This window comes from Myotis nattereri (assembly GCF_964212035.1).
Source record: "Myotis nattereri genome assembly, chromosome: 17".
Taxonomy (NCBI): Eukaryota; Metazoa; Chordata; class Mammalia; order Chiroptera; family Vespertilionidae; genus Myotis; species Myotis nattereri.
In genome coordinates, this window is record NC_138092.1 from 48,859,981 (window position 1) to 48,883,114 (window position 23,134).

At 51.7% G+C, this 23,134-nt stretch overlaps 1 protein-coding gene across 1 annotated transcript in view; it reads left to right on the plus strand.

Moving 5' to 3' along the window:
* The window catches only part of CHMP4C (charged multivesicular body protein 4C), a 33,151-nt gene extending 14,742 nt beyond the window's left edge, over positions 1-18,409 (plus strand). The window contains exons 2-5 of the mRNA XM_081111646.1: positions 8,591-8,768; positions 10,671-10,785; positions 17,264-17,417; positions 17,583-18,409. Of these exons, the coding sequence (XP_080967772.1) occupies positions 8,591-8,768; positions 10,671-10,785; positions 17,264-17,417; positions 17,583-17,647 (512 nt within the window). The 3' untranslated portion in view covers positions 17,648-18,409. The remainder of the gene's footprint in view (positions 1-8,590; positions 8,769-10,670; positions 10,786-17,263; positions 17,418-17,582) is intronic.
* The last annotated feature ends 4,725 nt before the right edge of the window (positions 18,410-23,134 follow it).

The following is a 23,134-nucleotide window of genomic DNA, read 5'->3' on the forward strand; positions in this document are numbered from 1 at the left end:
GCACAGTGAAGGTCCCACACCAAGGTCACTGTGCACAGTAAGGTCCCACACCAAGGTCAGTGCGCACAGTGAAGGTCCCACACCAAGGTCACTGAGCACAGTGAAGGCCCCACACCAAGGTCAGTGCGCACAGTGAAGGTCCCACACCAAGGTCAGTGTGCACAGTGAAGGTCCCACACCAAGGTCAGTGCGCACAGTAAAGGTCCCACACCAAGGTCAGTGTGCACAGTGAAGGTCCCACACCAAGGTCAGTGCGCACAGAGAAGGACCCACACCAAGGTCAGTGCGCACAGTGAAGGCCCCACACCAAGGTAGTGCGCACAGTGAAGGTCCCACACCAAGGTCACTGCATACAGTGAAGGTCCCACACCAAGGTCAGTGCGCACAGTGAAGGTCACACACCAAGGTCAGTGCGAACAGTGAAGGTCCCACACCAAGGTCAGTGCGCACAGTGAAGGTCCCACACCAAGGTCACTGAGCACAGTGAAGGTCACACACCAAGGTCAGTGCGCACAGTGAAGGTTACACACCAAGGTCAGTGCGCACAGTGAAAGTCCCACAACAAGGTCAGTGCGCACAGTGAAGGTCCCCCACCAAGGTCAGTGTGCACAGTGAAGGTCCCACACCAAGGTCACTGAGCACAGTGAAGGTCCCACACCAAGGTCACTGAGCACAGTAAGGTCCCACACCAAGGTCACTGAGCACAGTGAAGGTCCCACACCAAGGTCAGTGTGCACAGTGAAGGTCACACACCAAGGTCACTGTGTACAGTGACGGTCCCACACCAAGGTCAGTGCACACAGTGAAGGTCCCACACCAAGGTCAGTGTGCACAATGAAGGTCACACACCAAGGTCAGTGCGCACAGTGAAGGTCCCACACCAAGGTCAGTGTGCACAGTGAAGGTCTCACACCAAGGTCACTGTGCACAGTGAAGGTCCCACACCAAGGTCAGTGTGCACAATGAAGGTCACATACCAAGGTCACTGTGTACAGTGAAGGTCCCACACCAAGGTCAGTGTGCACAATGAAGGTCACACACCAAGGTCACTGTGTACAGTGAAGGTCCCACACCAAGGTCAGTGCCTACAGTGAAGGTCCCACACCAAGGTCAGTGTGCACCGTGATGGTCCCACACCAAGGTCAGTGTGCACAGTGAAGGCCCCACACCAAGGTCACTGTGTACAGTGAAGGTCCCACACCAAGGTCAGTGTGCACAGTGAAGGTCCCACACCAAGGTCACTGTGCACAGTGAAGGCCCCACACCAAGGTCACTGTGCACAGTGAAGGCCCCACACCAAGGTCAGTGCGCACAGTGAAGGTCCCACACCAAGGTCAGTGCGCACAGTGAAGGTCCCACACCAAGGTCAGTGTGCACAGTGAAGGTCTCACACCAAGGTCACTGTGCACAGTGAAGGTCCCACACCAAGGTCAGTGTGCACAATGAAGGTCACATACCAAGGTCACTGTGTACAGTGAAGGTCCCACACCAAGGTCAGTGTGCACAATGAAGGTCACACACCAAGGTCACTGTGCACAGTGAAGGTCCCACACCAAGGTCAGTGCCTACAGTGAAGGTCCCACACCAAGGTCAGTGTGCACCGTGATGGTCCCACACCAAGGTCAGTGTGCACAGTGAAGGCCCCACACCAAGGTCACTGTGTACAGTGAAGGTCCCACACCAAGGTCAGTGTGCACAGTGAAGGCCCCACACCAAGGTCACTGAGCACAGTGAAGGTCCCACACCAAGGTCAGTGCGCACAGTGAAGGTCCCCCACCAAGGTCAGTGTGCACAGTGAAGGTCCCCCACCAAGGTCAGTGGCACAATGAAGGTTACACACCAAGGTTACTGCGCACAGTGAAGGTCCCACACCAAGGTCAGTGCGTACAGTGAAAGTCCCACACCAAGGTCAGTGCACACAGTGAAGGTCCCACACCAAGGTCAGTGTGCACAATGAAGGTCACACACCAAGGTCACTGTGTACAGTGAAGGTCCCACACCAAGGTCAGTGTGCACAGTGAAGGTCCCACACCAAGGTCACTGTGCACAGTGAAGGCCCCACACCAAGGTCACTGTGCCCAATGAAGGTCACACACCACGGTCAGTGCTCACAGTGAAGGTCCCACACCAAGGTCAGTGCTCACAGTGAAGGCTCCACACCAAGGTCTTTGATCATAGTGAAGGCCCCACACTCAGGTCAGTGCTCACAGTGAAGGCCCCACACCAAGGTCACTGTGCACAGTGAAGGTCCCACACCAAGGTCAGTTCCCACAGTTATTAATTGGTAGCGGTGGTATGGAAATGTAGATCTGGTGACTCCAAAGCCTCATCCTGTATAGCAAATTGCATTTCTTGATTTTCAGAAAGTAATCTAAAATGAGTTCTTATTAGGAAACGTGGCATACTCTTTAGTAGAGAACTTTAACATTTTTATTTTTTAAAAGTGGATCAATCAATAGGTTCCAACTGAGTGTAGATACTGCGCCAGCTTGATGAGCCTGGGAGGGGACACACTTCGAACCTTCGCTTCTGGGTGTGGTGGGTGGAGATGCGCACTTGGAGTTTAGTTGCTTCAGACTCCGCCCAAGAGCACTGTGTCCTGTACCTACTGAAGCGTGGAGCTGTCTCGTCGTGTATGTGCCTGGTAGGGTGATCTATGGTGAAAAACCCGGGTAACCTGTTGCTCAGTGGTCTCAGAAATAAGATACACAATCTCATTAATGAAGGAGTTTTATATGAATTGATATTAATAATAATAATAATAATATCTAGTTGCCAAGACCCTACCATGCACAGGGACTATATAAACTGTTTTGCACAAATTATCACTAATTCTGAACGCCACCTCGCCATTTCCAGAAGAGCAAACTGAAGCTCCAAGAAGGGAATGACGTAGCCACAAGCACACAGCTAACAAGTCATAGAAGAAGGACCCACACTCTGGCTCCGAGCCCACACTTTTTCCATTAGACACGTTGTCATCATCTGTGTGCACAAAATTACCAGACTTATTCACTTAACGTTCACTCACTTCATTTTCTATAATAATGTCTTCTCTTGGAGCTTGTGAGTGTTAATGACGTAAATCACATTATGTAGATAAAGCACATCGGCTTGTCACACAGCAAAAACTCAATCGAAGCTGGTTTTTGTTTTGTATTTTGTTGGCCATGTGGTAGGAATTGGGGAATCAGGGGAATAGACCCTTGCCTCCCAGGGCTTATCATCAGTGTCGGGAGGTGGTGGGGAGTAGATTTTACAAATTATGATAATACAGTGGGATGCATGCAGCAGTAGCTGCGGGCCCAGGTGGGGCGTTTGCACGGGGGGCCAGTTGGCCATTCCCCCTGTGTGGGAGAAAATCCACAGCTCTGATCACTAATGTGAGGAGCCTCTCTGCAGAGTGAGATTGTGAAAGGCCTTCATGCCAGATGACTTCTAAAAGACTTGTTTTTGTTCTTTCCTGGAGAAAAGGTTAAACAAATAGAAACTGTTCTATAAATAAACGTAAGTACTGTTCAGGGAGAACTTAAATGGTGGTGTGGCGTCTGGGAGGGAGGCAGAGCAGAGCCGCCGCAGCCCGCAGGGCAGGGAGGGTGCGGAAGCAAAGCCACCGCTCAGAAAAGTGTCCACCACCCAGATGAAGGCCTTTCTCTGGCAACTGTGGGAGCCCCCAGCCTGTCTGCCTGCTCCCTGCGCCCTGAAGGCAGCTGCCTTCCTGCATGCCCCACCCACTTCTCCCACAGAGCTGTGGGCAGCCTTCCCTTTCAAGAGAGAGGCCACAGGGGAACACACTTCTGTATATAGAAGAGGCACATCTACAAACACTAACTATCCTAGTTTTCATTTATACATGTCAACCTATAACACAAGATCAGAAGAATTTCGAGCAAAGTGCATTGCATAAAAAGAAACATCAAGGTAAGCAAAGCAAACAGCTGAATCCCAGAGAAGAGAGATATGTAAGAAATTTTTAAAAATGTTAAAAACAAAATGTATATTAGTATCTTCAGGGAGGTTCCAGAAGCCTTCATAATAATAAAAGGCCAAGAGGCGGCACGACCAAAACGACCAAACAACCGGTCCCCATGAGGTGCATGGAGCACCTCTTGGGCCCTCCCCCGCAGCCCACAGGTTCCAGTCGCAGCAAGGCTGGCGGCCAGTGGGCAGGCGGGGCGCGGTGAGGAGGGCACAGCTGTGAGCGTGGTGCGTGGGCGGATGCGGCGGAGCGGTGGGCGGATGCGGCGGGGTGCATGCAGGTGGGCGGATGCGGCGGAGCGGTGGGCGGATGCGGCGGAGCGGTGGGCGGATGCGGCGGAGCGGTGGGCAGGTGGGCGGGGTGCATGCAGGTGGGCATGTGATATTGTGTTATAAGACAAGAATGGCTGCCAAATAAATGAACAGCTAGAAGAAAAAGTTCTTAGAAATTTAAAATATAATTAAAAATAAATAAATAAATAGGGTAAAAGAAGAATAAATAGAGCCGAGGACTAGTTAGTGATCTGGAATATAAAGTTCTGGAGTTCTCCCAGAACACAGAACAAAAAGAGAGATATCTTAATAGAATGAGGATGAGACCCAAGGAATCTAGCATCCATTGTACAGGGATTTCAAAAGAAGGAAACAGAAAGAATGGTTTGGGTAGAGTCATGGTGTGGATAATAATGTGAAAATAAATAGGGATTTCAGAAGAAAGTAGAAATAATGGAAGGGAACGAAGTAATAAAAAATTAGAGAATACAGTTTCCGTAAGATGAAGGAAGATTTGACTCTTCAGAATAAAAATATGCAATGAATGTTTACTTAAGAAAAGGGCGGGGGGAAGGCACATCATTAAAATGTCCATACTACCCAAAGAATCTACAGATTCAATGCACTCCCCATTAAAATACCAACGGCATATTTCAAAGATCTAGAACAAACTCTCCAAAAATTCATTGGGAATAAAAGAAGACCCCGAATAGCCACAGCAATCCTGAGAAAGAAGAACAAAGTTAGAGGGATCACAATACCAGATATCAACCTATATTACCAAGCCACGGTTCTCAAAACTGCCTGGTACTGGCACAAGAACAGGCATATAGACCAATGGAACAGAACAGAGAACCCAGAAATTGACCCAAGCCATTATGATCAATTAATATTTGACAAAGGAGGCAAGAGCATACAATGGAGTCAAGACAGTCTCTTCAATAAATGGTGCTGGGAAATTTGGTCAGATACATGCAAAAAAATGAAACTAGATCACCAACTTACACCATATACAAAAACAAACTCAAAATGGCTAAAGGACTTGAATGTAAGATGGGAAACCACAGAAATCCTACCAGACTCTACAGGCAGCAAAATAGCAGACATATGTTATAGCAATATCTTTTTTTTTTTTAAATCTTTATTGTTCAGATTATTACAGATAATAATAATTATCTTCTTCTTCCCTCCCCCCCCCATAGCTCCCCTCCACTCAGTTTCCACCCCACTCCAGGCCTCCCCCCACCCGACCTCGTCCATAGGTGTAAGCTCTTTGTCCAATCTTTTCCCGTACCCCCCACAACCTCTTCCCCCTGAGAATTGTCAGTCTACTCCCTTTCCATGCCCCTGATTCTATTGCATTCACCAGTCTGTTCTGTTCATCAGGTTTTTTATTCATTTGATTTTTAGGTTCACTTGTTGATAGATGTGTATTTGTTGTCCCTTTGTTGTTCATAATTTTTTCACTTTACCTTTTTCTTCTTCTTCCTCTTCTTAGAGAGTACCATTCAGCATTTCATATAATACTGGTTTGGTGGTGATGAACTCATTTAGCTTTTTCTTGTCTGTGAAGCTCCTTATCTGACCTTCAATTCTAAAAGATAGCTTTGCTGGGTAGAATAATCTTGATTGTAGGTTCTTGCTATTCATCATTTTGTATATTTCTTGTCTTTCCCTTCTGGCCTGCATGGTTTCTGTTGAGAAATCAGCTGACATTTGTATGGGTACTCCCTTGTATGTAACTAACTGTTTTTCTCTTGCTGCTTTTAAGATTCTCTCTTTGTCTTTTGCCCTTGGCATTTTAATTATGATGTGTCTTGGTGTGGTCCTCTTTGGATTCCTCTTGTTTGGGGTTCTCTGCACTTCCTGGACTTGTAAGTCTATTTCTTTCACCAGGTAGGGGAAGTTTTCTGTCATTATTTCTTCAAATAGGTTTTCAATATCTTGCTCTCTCTCTTCTTCTGGCACCCCCATAATTCGGATGTTGGTACGCTTGATGTTGTCCCAGAGGCTCCTTACACCATCTTCATATTTTTGGATTCTTTTTTCTTTTTGCTTTTTCAGTTGGGTGTTTTTTTGCTTCTTCGTATTTCAAATTGTTGACTTGATTCTTGGGATCCTCTAGTCTGCTGTTGGATCTCTGTATATTATTCTTTATTTCAGTCAGTGTATGCTTAATTCCTGATTGGTCCTTTTTCATATCCTTGAGGGTCTCACTAAATTTCTTGGAGGTTTCTAGAAGATTCTTGAGTAACCTTATAACCGTGCTTTTGAACTCTATATCCAGTATTTTGCTTTCATCCATTTCTTTCATTTGTGACTTGTTTCTTTGTCTCCATATTTTGGCTGCTTCCCTATGTTTGTTTCTGTGTACTGGGTAGCTGCTAAGTCTCCTTGAGTTGATAGAGTGGCCTTGAGTTCATAGAGTGGCCTGTAGGACATCCCCTGAGGGCTCCGCAGTCTGTGAGAGGGGGCAGGGTGAGCTGAGGGACACCCCTCCCCCCCCCCCAGAGCATGAATTTTGTGCACCGGGCCTCTAGTCTGTAATAAGTATACGGAAAAAGCCAAATATAAAACATTTTTTAAATAGAGGTCCCCATAAAATTATTAGAGGCAAATTGTAACAAAAAGAAAGCTAAAAGTTTAATTTAAATGTAAAATAAAATATACTTTAAGGCAAAAAGAATGGGGCAGAGAGTGATATTTCTTTTTAAAAAAATATATTTTATTGATTTTTTACAGAGAGGAAGGGTGAGGGATAGAGAGTTAGAAACATCGATGAGAGAGAAACAGTGATCAGCTGCCTCCTGTATACCCCCACTGGGGATGTGCCTGCAACCAAGGTACACACCCTTGACCAGAATTGAACCCGGGACCCTGGAGTCCGCAGGCCGATCCTCTATCCACTGAGCCAAACCAGTCAGAGAGTGATATTTCTTTACATTTTTAAATTATTTATTGATTTGAGAGAGAGTTAAGTAGACAGATAGAGAAAGAGATTTGTTGTTCCACTTATTTATGCATTCATGGGTTAATTCTTGTATGTGCTTTGACCTGGGACAAACTACAACCTTGGCATATCAGGACAATGTTCTACCGGGTCAGAGCAATATTTCATATTGATCACCAATAAAACCCAACAAGTATGATGACTATGTGCACCAAACAAAAAGCATTGGAATAGATAAACCAAACATATTGTAATTACAAGAAAAAATTGACCAAAACTGAGTTAGAAAAGAGCCTTCTCTCAGAAATCTGTTGCAATAACTTACATGTTTCACTCCGAAACCATTAACCTATTTGAGTTCTTTTGCCAATTCCGTTTAATTATCTTCATAGTAACATTCCTTGGCCACTCTTTCCCTGCACTCTTTCCAAATGTCTTATCACAACTCACATTTTAGGGCCTGTTTTTGGGTGCCTTCCAAGTTGCATAGTCAAAAGAACTCTTAGCTTTATGATTTCTGAATGGAGCTGATAAGGTTATTTGTTAAAATGCTAATGGCTGGGTATGTAGATATTTTTTGTCTGAAGGCAACACGCTTTTCTCTCACCAATAGGCCAGCTAATCCTCGAGTGGGACTCTAGGATTTCATGGGGCTCATAGTTCCTTGTAACCTTACTGGTCATCTCATAACCATTTCAGACCAAGACAGGCAGCTCAGCATCCTGGGTATGGGACAGCCACTCACTGTTTACCTTCAAGCAAGCCATGTAACTTCTTCAGGTCTCCATGAACTTGTCTTTGAAACAAGGAAGCAAAGCTAGAATAAACAGCCGTTAAAGTTCTTTCTTCCTCTAAAATTTTATTTCTTTACTAGAGGCCTGGTGCACGAATTTGTGCATGGGTGGTGTCTGGCTGGCCCACCCTGATCCAGGCCAATCAGGCTGGGCCGGCCGGGGGGAGGGGCTGTGGGCGGTTGGCTAGCCAGTCCTGCCCCCTGGTTGAACTCCTGGTTGAACTCCTGATTGAGGGGACAATTTGCATATCAGCCTTTTATTATATAAGATTGCATGATTTCTATTTATATTTTTATGCCCATTCTTTGTTTTTTTAATCAGTGTCTGTGGTCTATTTTATGGAATGTGAAAATGGACTTTTCACCCTCTGACACTTGCCTGTCTTGGGAAGAAAAGAATAACATTGAAAATGTTTGAGGGGTGGCGCTTGTGCGGCGAAGGAGGGGCACTTGCACCCCTGAGTCTCTCTACTCCCTCTGGTTGTCTCTTGTCCGTAGTTGCCAACAGTGCCCAGTCCCCAGTTGGTGCTGAGCGAATGTCTCTGGAGTAAGTGACTGGGCTCTCTCATTATAAACGCGGCTTCTTCCTTGTTTAGCTGCGTTGCAGGCACTAAAGAGAAAGAAGAGGTTGGAGAAGCAGCTCTCGCAGATCGATGGCACCCTGTCCACTGTCGAGTTCCAGCGAGAGGCCCTGGAGAACGCGCACACCAACACCGAGGTGCTGAGGAGCATGGGCCTGGCGGCCAAGGCCATGAGAGCGGCCCATGAGAACATGTGAGTGTCCCTCCCTCCGCGTCCTCTGCGCCCCCAGTGTCGGGAGAGCCAGATGATGAATTCGGCAGGAATGGCCTGTCCCGTTGAGGCTCTTTGACACGTCAGAATGGAATGGTCCTTCAGAGAAAGACTAGAAGTTCCAGTGGTAGAAAACAAAACAAAACAAAACAAAACTCCATGACAACACGAAGGACCTTCATTCTGTCCATTGCATTTCCCAGTCGCCTCACTATTGCCTGACACTCCGCCTGTAACTCCTCATCAGATAAATCACGGAGGCTTACACGTCAGCGCTTGAGCTGTTCGATACGGGACAGTGGTTGCCACCTGGTGGCAGTCCAGATCTCCCGGAAAGCGGCTGACGAGAACGCAGGTGCCCAGGCTTCTGGAAGCGGGCCGCGGGCCTTCTGTTCTGAGCAGGTTCACCGGGTGACTGACACTAACCGACGTATGAGAGTCATAGCGATGGGCCTGGGTTTGGGGCTCGGACTTTCGGAGCGAGGGTCCCAGTTCCCCTGCTGACTGTCCCGGGGCAAGTTACTTCGCCTCCCCTGTATTCCGCTTCCTTGCCTGTAAATTGGGGACAGTACTACTACTTATGGTTATTGTGAGAGTCAATAAGATACCAGATGTCATGCATTTAGTCCCTGGTACAAAGAAGCCATCAGTAATCAATGTTCAGTGTGGTGGTGGGGCCAGCGACAGTTTGCTGTACGTCACACTGGGAAGTCAGTGCCAGGGACCTGACCCTCTTCTGAGAGAAGACGTGACCGTGAGGTCTGAGCCACCACATGTGAGAGCAGGGAGCACCGGGCGATGCAGCCGTGCCCACGGGGCCACCGATTTGACGGCTTCAGCAAGGCCATCCCACTTGCTGCCGGTCTGAACCTGCGGCTGCTGCTAACCGGTGCCAACGTGCACCGCAGCGCAGGGGGCTCGGCAGCCTCACCCACTGTGCTCGAACCTGCACCGCACTCCCACACGCCTTTAAAACATAAAGTCCGTACATATTTGTTACAAAAAGAATTGGGAATAAGGGGCGGCAGAGGACGGTAATAGCGTTCTTTTTACTTACTACGTGGAAATATGTCAGAATACTCAGCATTTTCCACGTGGGGCGTCAGAGAAACTGTCAAAAGGTTTATCCCCCTGGGAATCAAAATCCCAGTGAGGAGCCCGCTTTCCTGGTGTCCAGTCAGTTCGGCCTGGCTTCAGAGCTGGAGGGCGACTCGGAGACAGGCCCCAGAGGCGCAGTCGGAGCCTGGCACCGGGACCCTGGCCGCTCAGGTCGGTGTTTGGGGGCCAGGGCTCAGGGCGGCCGTGGCGCTGCACCCTGGGCTGCAGGGGCGGGTTCTGCTGAGGGCTCCCCTCCCGTGACTCCCCAGGGCAGCCAGGCCTGTGCTGCCCTCCAGGGTCAGGAGGGCAGAGCTGCCAGGCGTCTGGCAAACGGCCCTCTTGTCTCGGAGCTCGGCCTGAGGGCTGCTAGGAGGTGGTGCTGCTGAGAGCTGCCGGTCTCAGTCATGTGGGCCTCGTCCCCGCACCATTTCCTGCAGAGTTGACACAGAGCAGCATATATTTAAAGTTTACATATGCCCTACCAGGCAAAATTTCAACATGGGTCTACAGATATTGTAAATCATAAGATAATTTGCTCGTTCGTGACTCCCAAATGTGATGGCTGTTCATTTAATATTTAAAATATCTGTGCTTATACAGGCTTATTTTTTTGAAATGCAAATTATTTTTAAAGTTGATACATAAAATCATTTTTGTTATCCTATAGGAATAACTAGGAGTTTATATTAACTTGACACATTTTTTTTACATATGGGAGTAGACCTAACTAAATGCATAATTTTAAAGTGAGATTCTAAAATATTCCCTTAAAATATACTTTCTCAGGGATTTGAACAAAATAGATGATTTGATGCAAGAAATCACAGAGCAGCAGGACGTCGCCCAAGAAATCTCCGAAGCATTTTCTCAGCGCACTGGTTTCGGCGAGGACTTCGATGAGGTGGGCAGCGCGTGGAGGATGGAGCCGTGGAGGATGGGGCGCGTGGAGGATGGAGCCGTGGAGGATGGGGCGCGTGGAGGTTGGGGCGTGTGGAGGATGGAGCCGTGGAGGATGGAGCCGTGGAGGATGGGGCGCGTGGAGGATGGGGCGCGTGGAGGTTGGGGCGTGTGGAGGATGGAGCCGTGGAGGATGGAGCCGTGGAGGATGGGGCGCGTGGAGGATGGGGCGCGTGGAGGATGGAGTCGTGGAGGATGGAGCTATGGAGGATGGGGTGCGTGGAGGATGGGGCGCGTGGAGGTTGGGGCGTGTGGAGGATGGAGCCGTGGAGGATGGAGCCGTGGAGGATGGGGCGCGTGGAGGATGGGGCGCGTGGAGGATGGAGTCGTGGAGGATGGAGCTATGGAGGATGGGGTGCGTGGAGGATGGGGCCGTGGAGGATGGGGCCGTGGAGGATGGAGCCGTGGAGGATGGGGCGCGTGGAGGATGGGGACGTGGAGGATGGGGACGTGGAGGATGGAGTCGTGGAGGATGGAGCCGTGGAGGATGGGGCGCGTGGAGGATGGGGACGTGGAGGATGGAGTCGTGGAGGATGGAGCCGTGGAGGATGGGGCGCGTGGAGGATGGAGCCGTGGAGGATGGGGCGCGTGGAGGATGGGGCGCGTGGAGGATGGGGCGCATGGAGGATGGGGCCGTGGAGGATGGGGCCGTGGAGGATGGGGCGCGTGGAGGATGGGGCGCGTGGAGGATGGGGCCGTGGAGGATGGGGCCGTGGAGGATGGGGCGCGTGGAGGATGGGGCCATGGAGGATGGGGCCGTGGAGGATGGGGCCGTGGAGGATGGAGTCGTGGAGGATGGAGACGTGGAGGATGGGGCGCGTGGAGGATGGAGTCGTGGAGGATGGGGCCGTGGAGGATGGGGACGTGGAGGATGGGGACGTGGAGGATGGAGTCGTGGAGGATGGAGCCGTGGAGGATGGGGTGCGTGGAGGATGGGGACGTGGTGGATGGGGACGTGGAGGATGGAGCCGTGGAGGATGGAGCCGTGGAGGATGGGGCGCGTGGAGGATGGGGACGTGGTGGATGGGGACGTGGTGGATGGGGCCGTGGAGGATGGGGCCGTGGAGGATGGAGCCGTGGAGGATGGGGTGCGTGGAGGATGGGGACGTGGAGGATGGGGACGTGGAGGATGGAGCCGTGGAGGATGGAGCCGTGGAGGATGGGGCGCGTGGAGGATGGGGACGTGGTGGATGGGGCTCGTGGAGGATGGGGACGTGGTGGATGGGGCTCGTGGAGGATGGGGACGTGGTGGATGGGGCGCGTGGAGGATGGAGCCGTGGAGGATGGGGCGCGTGGAGGATGGGGACGTGGAGGATGGGGACGTGGAGGATGGAGTCGTGGAGGATGGAGCCGTGGAGGATGGGGCGCGTGGAGGATGGGGACGTGGTGGATGGGGCTCGTGGAGGATGGGGCCGTGGAGGATGGGGCCGTGGAGGATGGAGCCGTGGAGGATGGGGGCATGGAGGATGGGGGTGTGGAGGATGGGGACGTGGAGGATGGGGCCGTGGAGGATGGAGCTGTGGAGGATGGGGGCGTGGAGGATGGAGGATGGGGCACGTGGAGGATGGGGCCGTGGAGGATGGGGCCGTGGAGGTTGGAGTCGTGGAGGATGGGGCGCGTGGAGGATGGGGCGCGTGGAGGATGGGGCCGTGGAGGATGGGGCGCGTGGAGGATGGGGCCGTGGAGGATGGGGCCGTGGAGGATGGGGCGCGTGGAGGATGGGGCCATGGAGGATGGGGCCGTGGAGGATGGGGCCGTGGAGGATGGGGCCGTGGAGGATGGGGCCATGGAGGATGGGGCCGTGGAGGATGGGGCGCGTGGAGGATGGAGCCGTGGAGGATGGAGCCGTGGAGGATGGGGCGCGTGGAGGATGGGGACGTGGTGGATGGGGACGTGGTGGATGGGGCCGTGGAGGATGGGGCGCGTGGAGGATGGGGCCGTGGAGGATGGGGCGCGTGGAGGATGGGGCCGTGGAGGATGGGGCCGTGGAGGATGGGGCGCGTGGAGGATGGGGCCGTGGAGGATGGGGCGCGTGGAGGATGGGGCGCGTGGAGGATGGGGCGCGTGGAGGATGGGGCCGTGGAGGATGGGGCGCGTGGAGGATGGGGCGCGTGGAGGATGGGGCCGTGGAGGATGGGGCCGTGGAGGATGGGGCGCGTGGAGGATGGGGCCATGGAGGATGGGGCCGTGGAGGATGGGGCCGTGGAGGATGGAGTCGTGGAGGATGGAGACGTGGAGGATGGGGCCGTGGAGGATGGGGACGTGGAGGATGGGGACGTGGAGGATGGAGTCGTGGAGGATGGAGCCGTGGAGGATGGGGTGCGTGGAGGATGGGGACGTGGTGGATGGGGACGTGGAGGATGGAGTCGTGGAGGATGGAGCCGTGGAGGATGGGGCGCGTGGAGGATGGGGACGTGGTGGATGGGGACGTGGTGGATGGGGCCGTGGAGGATGGGGCCGTGGAGGATGGAGCCGTGGAGGATGGGGCGCGTGGAGGATGGGGACGTGGAGGATGGGGACGTGGAGGATGGAGTCGTGGAGGATGGAGCCGTGGAGGATGGGGCGCGTGGAGGATGGGGACGTGGTGGATGGGGCTCGTGGAGGATGGGGACGTGGTGGATGGGGCTCGTGGAGGATGGGGACGTGGTGGATGGGGCGCGTGGAGGATGGGGCGCGTGGAGGATGGGGCCGTGGAGGATGGGGCCGTGGAGGATGGGGCGCGTGGAGGATGGGGCCATGGAGGATGGGGCCGTGGAGGATGGGGCCGTGGAGGATGGGGCCGTGGAGGATGGGGCCATGGAGGATGGGGCCGTGGAGGATGGGGCGCGTGGAGGATGGAGTCGTGGAGGATGGAGCCGTGGAGGATGGGGCGCGTGGAGGATGGGGACGTGGTGGATGGGGACGTGGTGGATGGGGCCGTGGAGGATGGGGCCGTGGAGGATGGAGCCGTGGAGGATGGGGCGCGTGGAGGATGGGGACGTGGAGGATGGGGACGTGGAGGATGGAGTCGTGGAGGATGGAGCCGTGGAGGATGGGGCGCGTGGAGGATGGGGACGTGGTGGATGGGGCTTGTGGAGGATGGGGCCGTGGAGGATGGGGCCGTGGAGGATGGAGCCGTGGAGGATGGGGGCATGGAGGATGGGGGTGTGGAGGATGGGGACGTGGAGGATGGGGCCGTGGAGGATGGAGCTGTGGAGGATGGGGGCGTGGAGGATGGAGGATGGGGCACGTGGAGGATGGGGCCGTGGAGGATGGGGCCGTGGAGGTTGGAGTCGTGGAGGATGGGGCGCGTGGAGGATGGGGCGCGTGGAGGATGGGGCCGTGGAGGATGGGGCGCGTGGAGGATGGGGCCGTGGAAGATGGGGCCGTGGAGGATGGGGCGCGTGGAGGATGGGGCCGTGGAGGATGGGGCGCGTGGAGGATGGGGCGCGTGGAGGATGGGGCCGTGGAGGATGGGGCGCGTGGAGGATGGGGCCGTGGAGGATGGGGCCGTGGAGGATGGGAAGCGTGGAGGATGGGGCGCGTGGAGGATGGAGTCGTGGAGGATGGGGCCGTGGAGGATGGAGTCGTGGAGGATGGGGCCGTGGAGGATGGGGCCGTGGAGGATGGGGGCGTGGAGGATGGAGGATGGGGCGCGTGGAGGATGGAGCTGTGGAGGATGGGGCCGTGGAGGATGGGGCCGTGGAGGATGGAGTCGTGGAGGATGGGGTGCGTGGAGGATGGGGCCGTGGAGGATGGGGCCGTGGAGGATGGGGGCGTGGAGGATGGGGCCGTGGAGGATGGAGCTGTGGAGGATGGGGGCGTGGAGGATGGGGCCGTGGAGGATGGAGCTGTGGAGGATGGGGGCGTGGAGGATGGAGGATGGGGCGCGTGGAGGATGGGGCCGTGGAGGATGGGGCCGTGGAGGATGGGGGCGTGGAGGATGGGTACGTGGAGGATGGAGCTGTGGAGGATGGGGGCGTGGAGGATGGAGGATGGGGCGCGTGGAGGATGGGGCCGTGGAGGATGGGGCCCGTGGAGGATGGGGCCGTGGAGGTTGGAGTCGTGGAGGATGGGGCGCGTGGAGGATGGGGCGCGTGGAGGATGGGGCGCGTGGAGGATGGAGGATGGGGCAGGGCAGCTCCCACCGTCCACAGCAGACAGGGCGCTTTAAACACTTCCTTAAGTCTCATTGAAGAATAAGTGGTACTTGATAGAAACCTACTTAAGAGGGAAATGAAGTGTTGGTAGCTCTGGTTTAAAGGAAAGATGAATAGAGTTTGGCAGACGGCCCCCCATTACGTTTCTAGCTGTTAAGGAAGAACAGCCTGTGATTGTGTGACGTTAGAGACTCCGTGGCGGAGCTTCAGTAGCCCCTCAGGGGAGGAAGGGCGCTTGCACGTCTGGGCGGAACAGAGCAGACGCCACTCTGCGAGGCAGACAGCATGCGGAGTGGCTGGGACCTGGGAGGTGAGTTAGCCTCCCTTCGCCCCTCGGGCTGTGAACCGCATGAACGTGGGCGGGCATTGAGAGCACATGTTCCATCAGCGAAGGGAGACAGACTCCCGGGAGCTGAGGCTGCGCTGGGAACGCCCCTGGTTCTGTTCCAGCGCGCACACCAGCTCAGATCTGGAACCGTCTCCCGTTCTCAGAGTAGCACAGCGAAGACCCTACTTCTTACATCTCCTTGGTTAAAATGAAGCACGTGGTAAGAGGTGTGGCTCCACGGGACCAAGAGAAATGATGGGGAAACTTGGCTTTCAGGCCAGATCCTTCCCACACCTGAGCTGGCGTGACCCGGGCACCGAGGGTGGCTTTGCCTGTTGAAGGATTGCAGGAAGCCAGCGCCACCAGAACAGCAGCGGCGGAGAGGCTGCCGCAGAGACCAGGCGGCCAGCGGAGCCTCGCATCGCTGTGTGGCTCTTGGAGAGAGTGTGCCCGCCCTGGGGAGACGAACAGGCCTCCTCCGGCTGGGGCTCATGACGCTGGGGCTCTTGCATTTGTTACTAAACCTTTCATCCACGAAGGGGCACGTGGCGGCACCTGCCGTCTGGGAATGAGGGAGGCGGTGATGATTCTCTCATCCCATTTGCTAAGGAAAATGTCAGTATCTTGGTGGTGCCGTTGCTACCTGCCGAGCGAGCGCGGTCGGCGATTCTGGGCACGGACTCCGGGTGGCATAACGTGTTCTGCTGTGACCGCATGCGCTATATTTGCTCCTGATGGCTTTGTGAGCAGAAATGGGACACGAGAGTGTTCATTCCGAAGGCACTCTACTTACACAGCCTGTGGAGAGCCACACACCACCCGGCTCCACTGACCACCCCACCCCACACTTTCCTGCTTCGCTTCCTTTCCATGAGCACAGTCCACGGCGGTCAGCTTGCTTCCTGTCTGATACACACCGTCATTACCAAGTGTGGCGGTTGCCTTAAGTATCTCCCCTGTGGCCCCTGGTATTATCCCTTGCACTTTAATGCAGGATAATTATTTGTTTATGTGCCTTTCTCCCACATTTAATAATAATCTCCTTCAAGGTCAGAACTCTTGGTTGAACTTTGCATCCCCAGCTATGAGTTCAATATCCAGCCAGGAGTATCTCGCAATCAATTTGTCCAATGATGAACGAATGAGGAAATGAAGACTTTCTTTGGATGGATATGAGAGTGTCTTAGGTCATTTCTAATGGGGACAAACTCAGAATTCTAATGGGGACAAATTAATTTAGCCTCTCAGCCTCTCAGGAGTTGGGTCTGCCTGAGGACCCGGGAGCCAGGTGACCTGATCAACCACAAGTCACCTCCTAGCTGACGTAGGTGACTTACACTCACAGTCTCCCAACAGTCTTGTGAATCGAAGGTTCTTGGGACAGAGCGTGGCTTAGGATCGAACTGGCCGCTCTGAGACTATTGCTAAGAGAAAGAAATACAGGGCACCTACCTTGGGATGACGTTTCCTTAACCCAAACACCTATCGGCTTTAGTAATTTAACAAAGGAATCATAATACCCTTGATTCTTTTTACCTTCTGCACGTTCTGCTTTTGCTATACCTGTTGCTTATTTGTAATAACATTAACCCAAATGAAAGGTTCCACAAATTATTAATTTTTCACACTAGAAAGGAAAAGCTGCATTGGAAACGGGTAGGCAAGGTGTAAACTCCCTGGGAACGGTGGAGGCTTTATATTCTGGCTGCACAAATTACTTGCATAACAGTTTGCTGAAGTATTGTAAGATTAGCTACGACAAATTTGCACAACCCAAAATATTCATTTTTTAATCATTGCTCAGTGTTGCAAAAGAGACTTAGTCTTCAAATAAATATTCCGTTTCACTGGGCTCTCACATATCAATTGGGTAGCAGATGTTCTTGTTATTGTGTTTGAGGAAACCCACTGCTTGAAACGCAAACTCCATAATTCTTTCTTCCCCCTGTGCGCAGGATGAGCTGATGGCGGAGCTGGAAGAACTGGAGCAGGAAGAATTAAATAAGAAGATGACAAACATCCGGCTTCCGAATGTGCCTTCCTCCTCCCTCCCGGCGCAGCCAGACAGAACACCCAGCTCCTTGGGCCCAGCCGCGAGGCCCCGAGCAGGTGCGTCCCCACCTCCACGACCTAAAATAGGAGCCTGACCCATATCCCCGTCAGCGCTTACTTTTATTCCCTAAGTATACTCCTTTTATACATCATTCACACCTGCTTTCTATGCCAACGTGTGAACGTCACCGATTACTAACTTGCATCCACTTTCTGTCCCAGCACCTTCCCGGCGGGCAGGCGGAGAGGATGAGGACCTCAAGCACCTGGCAGCGTGGGCCTCCTAACTGGGAGGGAGCTGTTTTGACGCCTAAATCAACGAGCTGTACATAAGACATAAAAAATATTTTTGCCAAGTTCAGAGGTGAGCAGAGGCCCTGTTTTACATTTATGGATGATGACTGTCTGTCAGCCTCACGCGTAAAAGTAACAGAAGGGAGGGGGCCAGAGGGGGCTGCCCAGGGCACCGAGGAAGACCTTGCACGAGGGGGGCCTCTGCCTGCTCCCCACTGAACCCCAGGCCTGACACACGCCAGTGCTCGCTCTGTATCTGTGGACAGGAAACGGAAGTCTGTTCTCATATCAAACACAGAACCGTGTAGAAGCCCCTGAGGAGCGAGGCGGCTGGCGGAGCCGGGGGAAGTGACTTCTGTTCTGGGCGCCCACGTCATGGGCTGTGGCGCCACGGAAGGTGCAAAGGCGCCGCGGAGAGGCTGCACATGGGGACGACCTGGCGAGTCTACCACACAGAGTTTCACTGGAGTCCAGCCGTTTGAAATCTTAAAGGATCCTTAATTGACATTTATTCCGCCAATGAAGCTGGGGAGGGGCCACGGATGCAGCTCCTTAATGTCTAAAAGCGCGAATAGCTCCCACTGCCCGCTGGCTCTCCCGCTGTGACTCAGGCACCCAGGCAGCTGCTGATTCCCTGCAGCGATGCCTCGGAGCGTGCAAGTGTTCACACTCGTCTGCCTGTGCTCTGTACATTAACTTACACTGCAGCCTTTTCCGTAAATACATTAAAAATATAGGCATTTTAAAGTGTATCTTGAATGACATTTTGGCCTTTGTTGTTATTATTATTATTATTATTATTATTATTATTATTACTAGAGGCCTAGTGCACGAAATTTGTGCACTGGGTGGGGGGGAGTCCCTCAGCCTGGCCTTCACCCTCTCACAGTCAGGGACCCCTGGGGGATGTCTGCCTGCTGGCTTAGGCCAGCAATCAGACATCCCTCTCGCAGTCTGGGACCCCTTGCTCCTTACCGCCCATCTGCTTGCTGCTCCTTACTGCTCAGGTCACTGCTCTGTAGCGCTGCTGCGGAGGCGGGGGAAGCTCCCACCACTGCCACTGAACTCACCAGCTGTGAGCCCAGCTTCTGGCTGAGCGGCACTCCCCCTGTGGGAGTGCACTGACCACCAGGGGCAGCTTCTGCGTTGAGTGTCTGCCCTCTGGTGGTCAGTGTGCATCATAGTGACCGGTCATTCTGGTCGTTCCACCATAACGGTCGCTAGGTTTTTATTATATAGATTTTTAATCCTCACCCAAGGGTATTTTTCCATTGATTTTTAGAGAGACTGGAAGAGAGAGGGAAAGACAGACAGAAATATTGATGTGAGAGAAACACATCAATTGGTTGCCTCCTGCCCAAGCCCCGACCAGGTCCCAGGCCAGGGAGGATCCCGCTACCTCTGTACGTGCCCTTGACTAGAATCGAACCTGGGACCCTTCGGTCTGCAAGCTGACACTCTCTCCACTGAACCAAACCGGCCAGGGCTGGTCATAATTATTTTTAAATAAAAACATGTTGCAAAATTATGTATTGCTCAGACTATGTCACGGACCATAACATGACAATGTCATTATATAGGGTGTTCCCAGCATTTGCTTAGCAGCACAGGGAAATGGAGAGAGCTGGGCGTGGAGGTGGGGTCCTGTCCAGTGCCTGCCCTGCCCCTCGCACCTTCGGGGACCCGGGCCTCTCTCTTCATTGGGAAACCGGAGGGCTGCACGCAATGACCCTGAGGTTCAGTCCTGCCACAGGCCCTCTGCATACGCAGCTCTTCTTAGCAGTCTTCTCACGCGACAGCACAGGTACCCAACCTGACCTGAAACGTCCATTATCTGGGGACATTTTTCTTGATGGCACAGACTAAATCAGGCTCCCTGCTACAGTGTCCACGGCACTTTGCTTTCTTGCCTATCGCCTGGCAGGGTTCCCATTGTATCTTTACTTGAACTATTACGCAGTTATCGCTGTTCCTCCCCGAGGTCTGGTGACCACGAGGCCGAGCTGCCGCTCTCAGCTCAATGGGGCCTCCCCAGCAGACCTCCTCGCACACAGGCAGCATCCGGTAAGCATTTAGCGAAGGCACAGAGAGCAGGTTTTTACACTCTGGGCCATCACAGGAACCTGAGTGACCTTCTACCTTCAAAACTGGACAAAGCACAGGAAACAGCAGTTTCCAGACATTGGACAACAGGCATCGCTAGACTGATTCCTGAGAGAGAAACTGGTGAGGGGTCCTCAGTGCCACAGGTGCCTTAAAGGGAGGGGACCCTGAGAGCTTGGTGGACTGAGGGAGGGAGGAAAGGAGGAAGAGAGCGAAAGAGCGAGAGAGAGAAAGAGCACACTCTGGCGACCAGATGGGCAGAGGGTCCCTGCGAGTGGGGCTGGGCACTGACCTGCATCCACGTAGTGAGAAATGACGGCGGCGCACAGGAACCACTGGGACAAGTGGCAGGTCCCTCCCAGGGCTCACACAGTCTGGGGACAGTTTGTGTTCCCACAGCCTCGGTGGAGAGACCCCCCAATCCGGGGGCATCCGGCTGAGCCCTCAGGAGGGAGTGGCTCATTGGTGAGGTCCAATTGTGCCCAGACCAGAGGCTGCTCTGGGCCCACCCTGAACAACTAAAAGCAAATGTCAGAGGAATGAAATGATTCCAAGTCCTTTATGCATCCCAGGACAAGCCCCCCGAGACTTAAAGGAATATATAAAAGCTGACAAGTAGCAAGAACAAAACAACTAAAATAAAACCCTGGCACCCAAATCTTTGAGTTTCAGAGACAGAATAAAAAGAGCATGGCTGTCTCATTAACACTCCCATAATGCTTCACGTTGAAATATTATTTTAGATGTATTGGGTTACATAAACTATTCAAATTTATCTCAGCTGTTTCTTTGCCCTTTTAGACTGTGGCTATTTGGAAATGAAGCATTGCATGTACGGCTCACATTATATTTCTGTTGGTTAGCCTTGGGCAGGAAGATAGATTGCTCATTATCGACGAGTGCACAGATAATTTGAAGTACTAAAATGACAAATTGTTAAAAAAAAAAGAAAACTTTTCAAAAGGTGACATCTTATTTTGAAAAGAAAAATGCTTTGAAATAAAATCATAATATTGCATTTCTGTTGGCAGTAAAAAGAGTGAAACACAAGAGAGAAAAGGTGTAAAAGTAAATCATCCTTAGATGGAATAGTATGAAAAATAACACAGGTGTTAATCTGACACCTAAAGGTGTTCCAGCAAGGCAGCCTCCGCACAGAAGGGCTCTTGTACGTCCTGGGAGGCTTGCTGCCGATTGGTCTCCGCGCATCACATGGTACCTCCGGGCAATGCTGAGTAGCTACTGTTGTGTTTTGTATTTTTAAATAAATGTCTTCCAGTACATCAGGTGGGTTCTTCTGTTCCTTTTGGCTGTATGATACACCTTCCGGATAACTTGAGCGACAGACTTGGCTTTCTTGGAAGTGACTTGGAAATGCGTAAAATGCAAATCAGACCAGAGGCTCTGGAGCTCATGGGAGCCAGATCCCGGGGACTCCACCCTCTGAGGAGCCAGCCAGCTGTCGGGGAAAGTGAGCAAGATGTTATTGTGCTCCAGAGTCTAGGTCTCGAGCCAGAATATTTGATTGGCCAAGCTTGGCTCTGGAGTCAGCCATCTGGACGCTCATGAATGAGAAGCAGGGAGGCCTGTTTGCTAAAGCATAATCCAGGCATCCAGCCTGAAGAAGGGGGGCGTGGATGCTGGCCACCTCACACCTGACAACTCCACCCCAAACAATAGGTGTCCACTCCACACTGAGAATAATTAAGGCAGAACTGCAGCTTTTTCTCATTCTTGGTAAACAGCATCTGAGCACTGGTTTACTTAGTAGAAATTCGAGTAGCAAATCCTTTATACAATACAATGGTAGGTGTCTTGTGAAAACAAACTGGATAATGTATCTAAGGTAGCAATCCAAACAAGAAGAAGACAAAAAAAGGAAAAATCCAGAGAAGCTGAGACTAATGAAGACATCTCGGTGCCGTTACATGACGGCCTTAGGGAGCAACTTGATGAAATCTTAGTCGATTTCAATTTCATCTCCCCACATCCTTTCCTCTGTTCTCTTAATTTAAGATAGATATTAACATTTGTGCTGGAGAAAGCATTTCTTAAAAGAGCTAAAAGTCCTCTTCGGACTTCAAATTCACTTTGCATAATTTGTTTTCTGGCTTACTGGAAGTTTTACTGCACTATGTACAAGACATGTGGGCTGTTTTTCGAAGAAAATGACTTATATACATTAAGGGAGTGCAGGTAAGGCAGAGCAGTGAAGCTATTTAGAAGAGAGATGTCTAAACACTCAGCAGTAGGCACCACCTCTGATGATGAATGGCTCTTCTGCAAATGCCCAGTATTCGCAGGCTATCGAGGTTATATGCACACTGTTCTTTAGGATATCAGGAGGCTTCCTTTCAGCAAGAAAAACACTCCAAGTCAGACCTCTCTGAAAAGGTGCATGTATGTGGTTGATTGTTTTTACATATGAATATATCTATAATCACATCAAGTGTGTGTATACTTATGTACAAGTTATACATATTCTTGATATTAATACCTGTCATGTACTCTTTGGAAAATTTGCTACTCATTGCCCTCCATGACATCGCTGTATTTCTATAATCTCAACTCTTTTTTTCTTTTTAGAGGACTCAATCTTCTTCCTTCCTCACAAAAGTCAATCTTTTCTTTTTTAATCTTTATTGTGAAAGTATTACATATGTCCCCCTTTTCCCCATTGACCTCTTCTAGCCTCCCCTGCCCACCCCTCCAGGCCTTCACCACCCTATGGTCTGTGTCCATGGGTTATGCATATATGCAAACAAGTTCTTTGGTTTATCGCTTCCCACCACCCTCCCCCACCTTCCCTCTGAGATTCCACAGTCTGTTCCATGCTACAAATGTGATTCTTTTCCACATTCTCCGTAATTTAGTTATTTGCTGTCTCATCCATCTACATTCTTCATAGACCTTATTTTTAATTATAGCTTTAACTATCACTTTTATGGGAATGAAGTTCATATATAAATGTATTCATTCAGTCAACCAATATCTACTAAATATTATTTTCTGAGCTCTGAGCTAGTGTGGGGATTGAAGTTTAATAAAAAAAAAAAAATGGTATATTTCTATCCATGGTCTCTATCCCAGGCTCCAGTCAACTGGAAGTTAGAGGTTTTCTCTAGTTTTCCTATCATTTCAATAGCAACATGTTTGTCTTAAAGTCCATTTTGTCTAGTATTGGTATAGTCACTCCAACTGTCTTTTGTTTAAAATTTGCCTGAAGCATCTTTCTCTTTTTTAATTTTCAGTTTGGCTCTGTGCTTGACTCTAAAGGTAGTCTTTTGTTAACAGCATATAATTGGTATTGCTTTTTTAAATCCATTCATCAAACTCTTCCTTTTAATTGGCAAGTTTAATCATTAACATTTAATGTA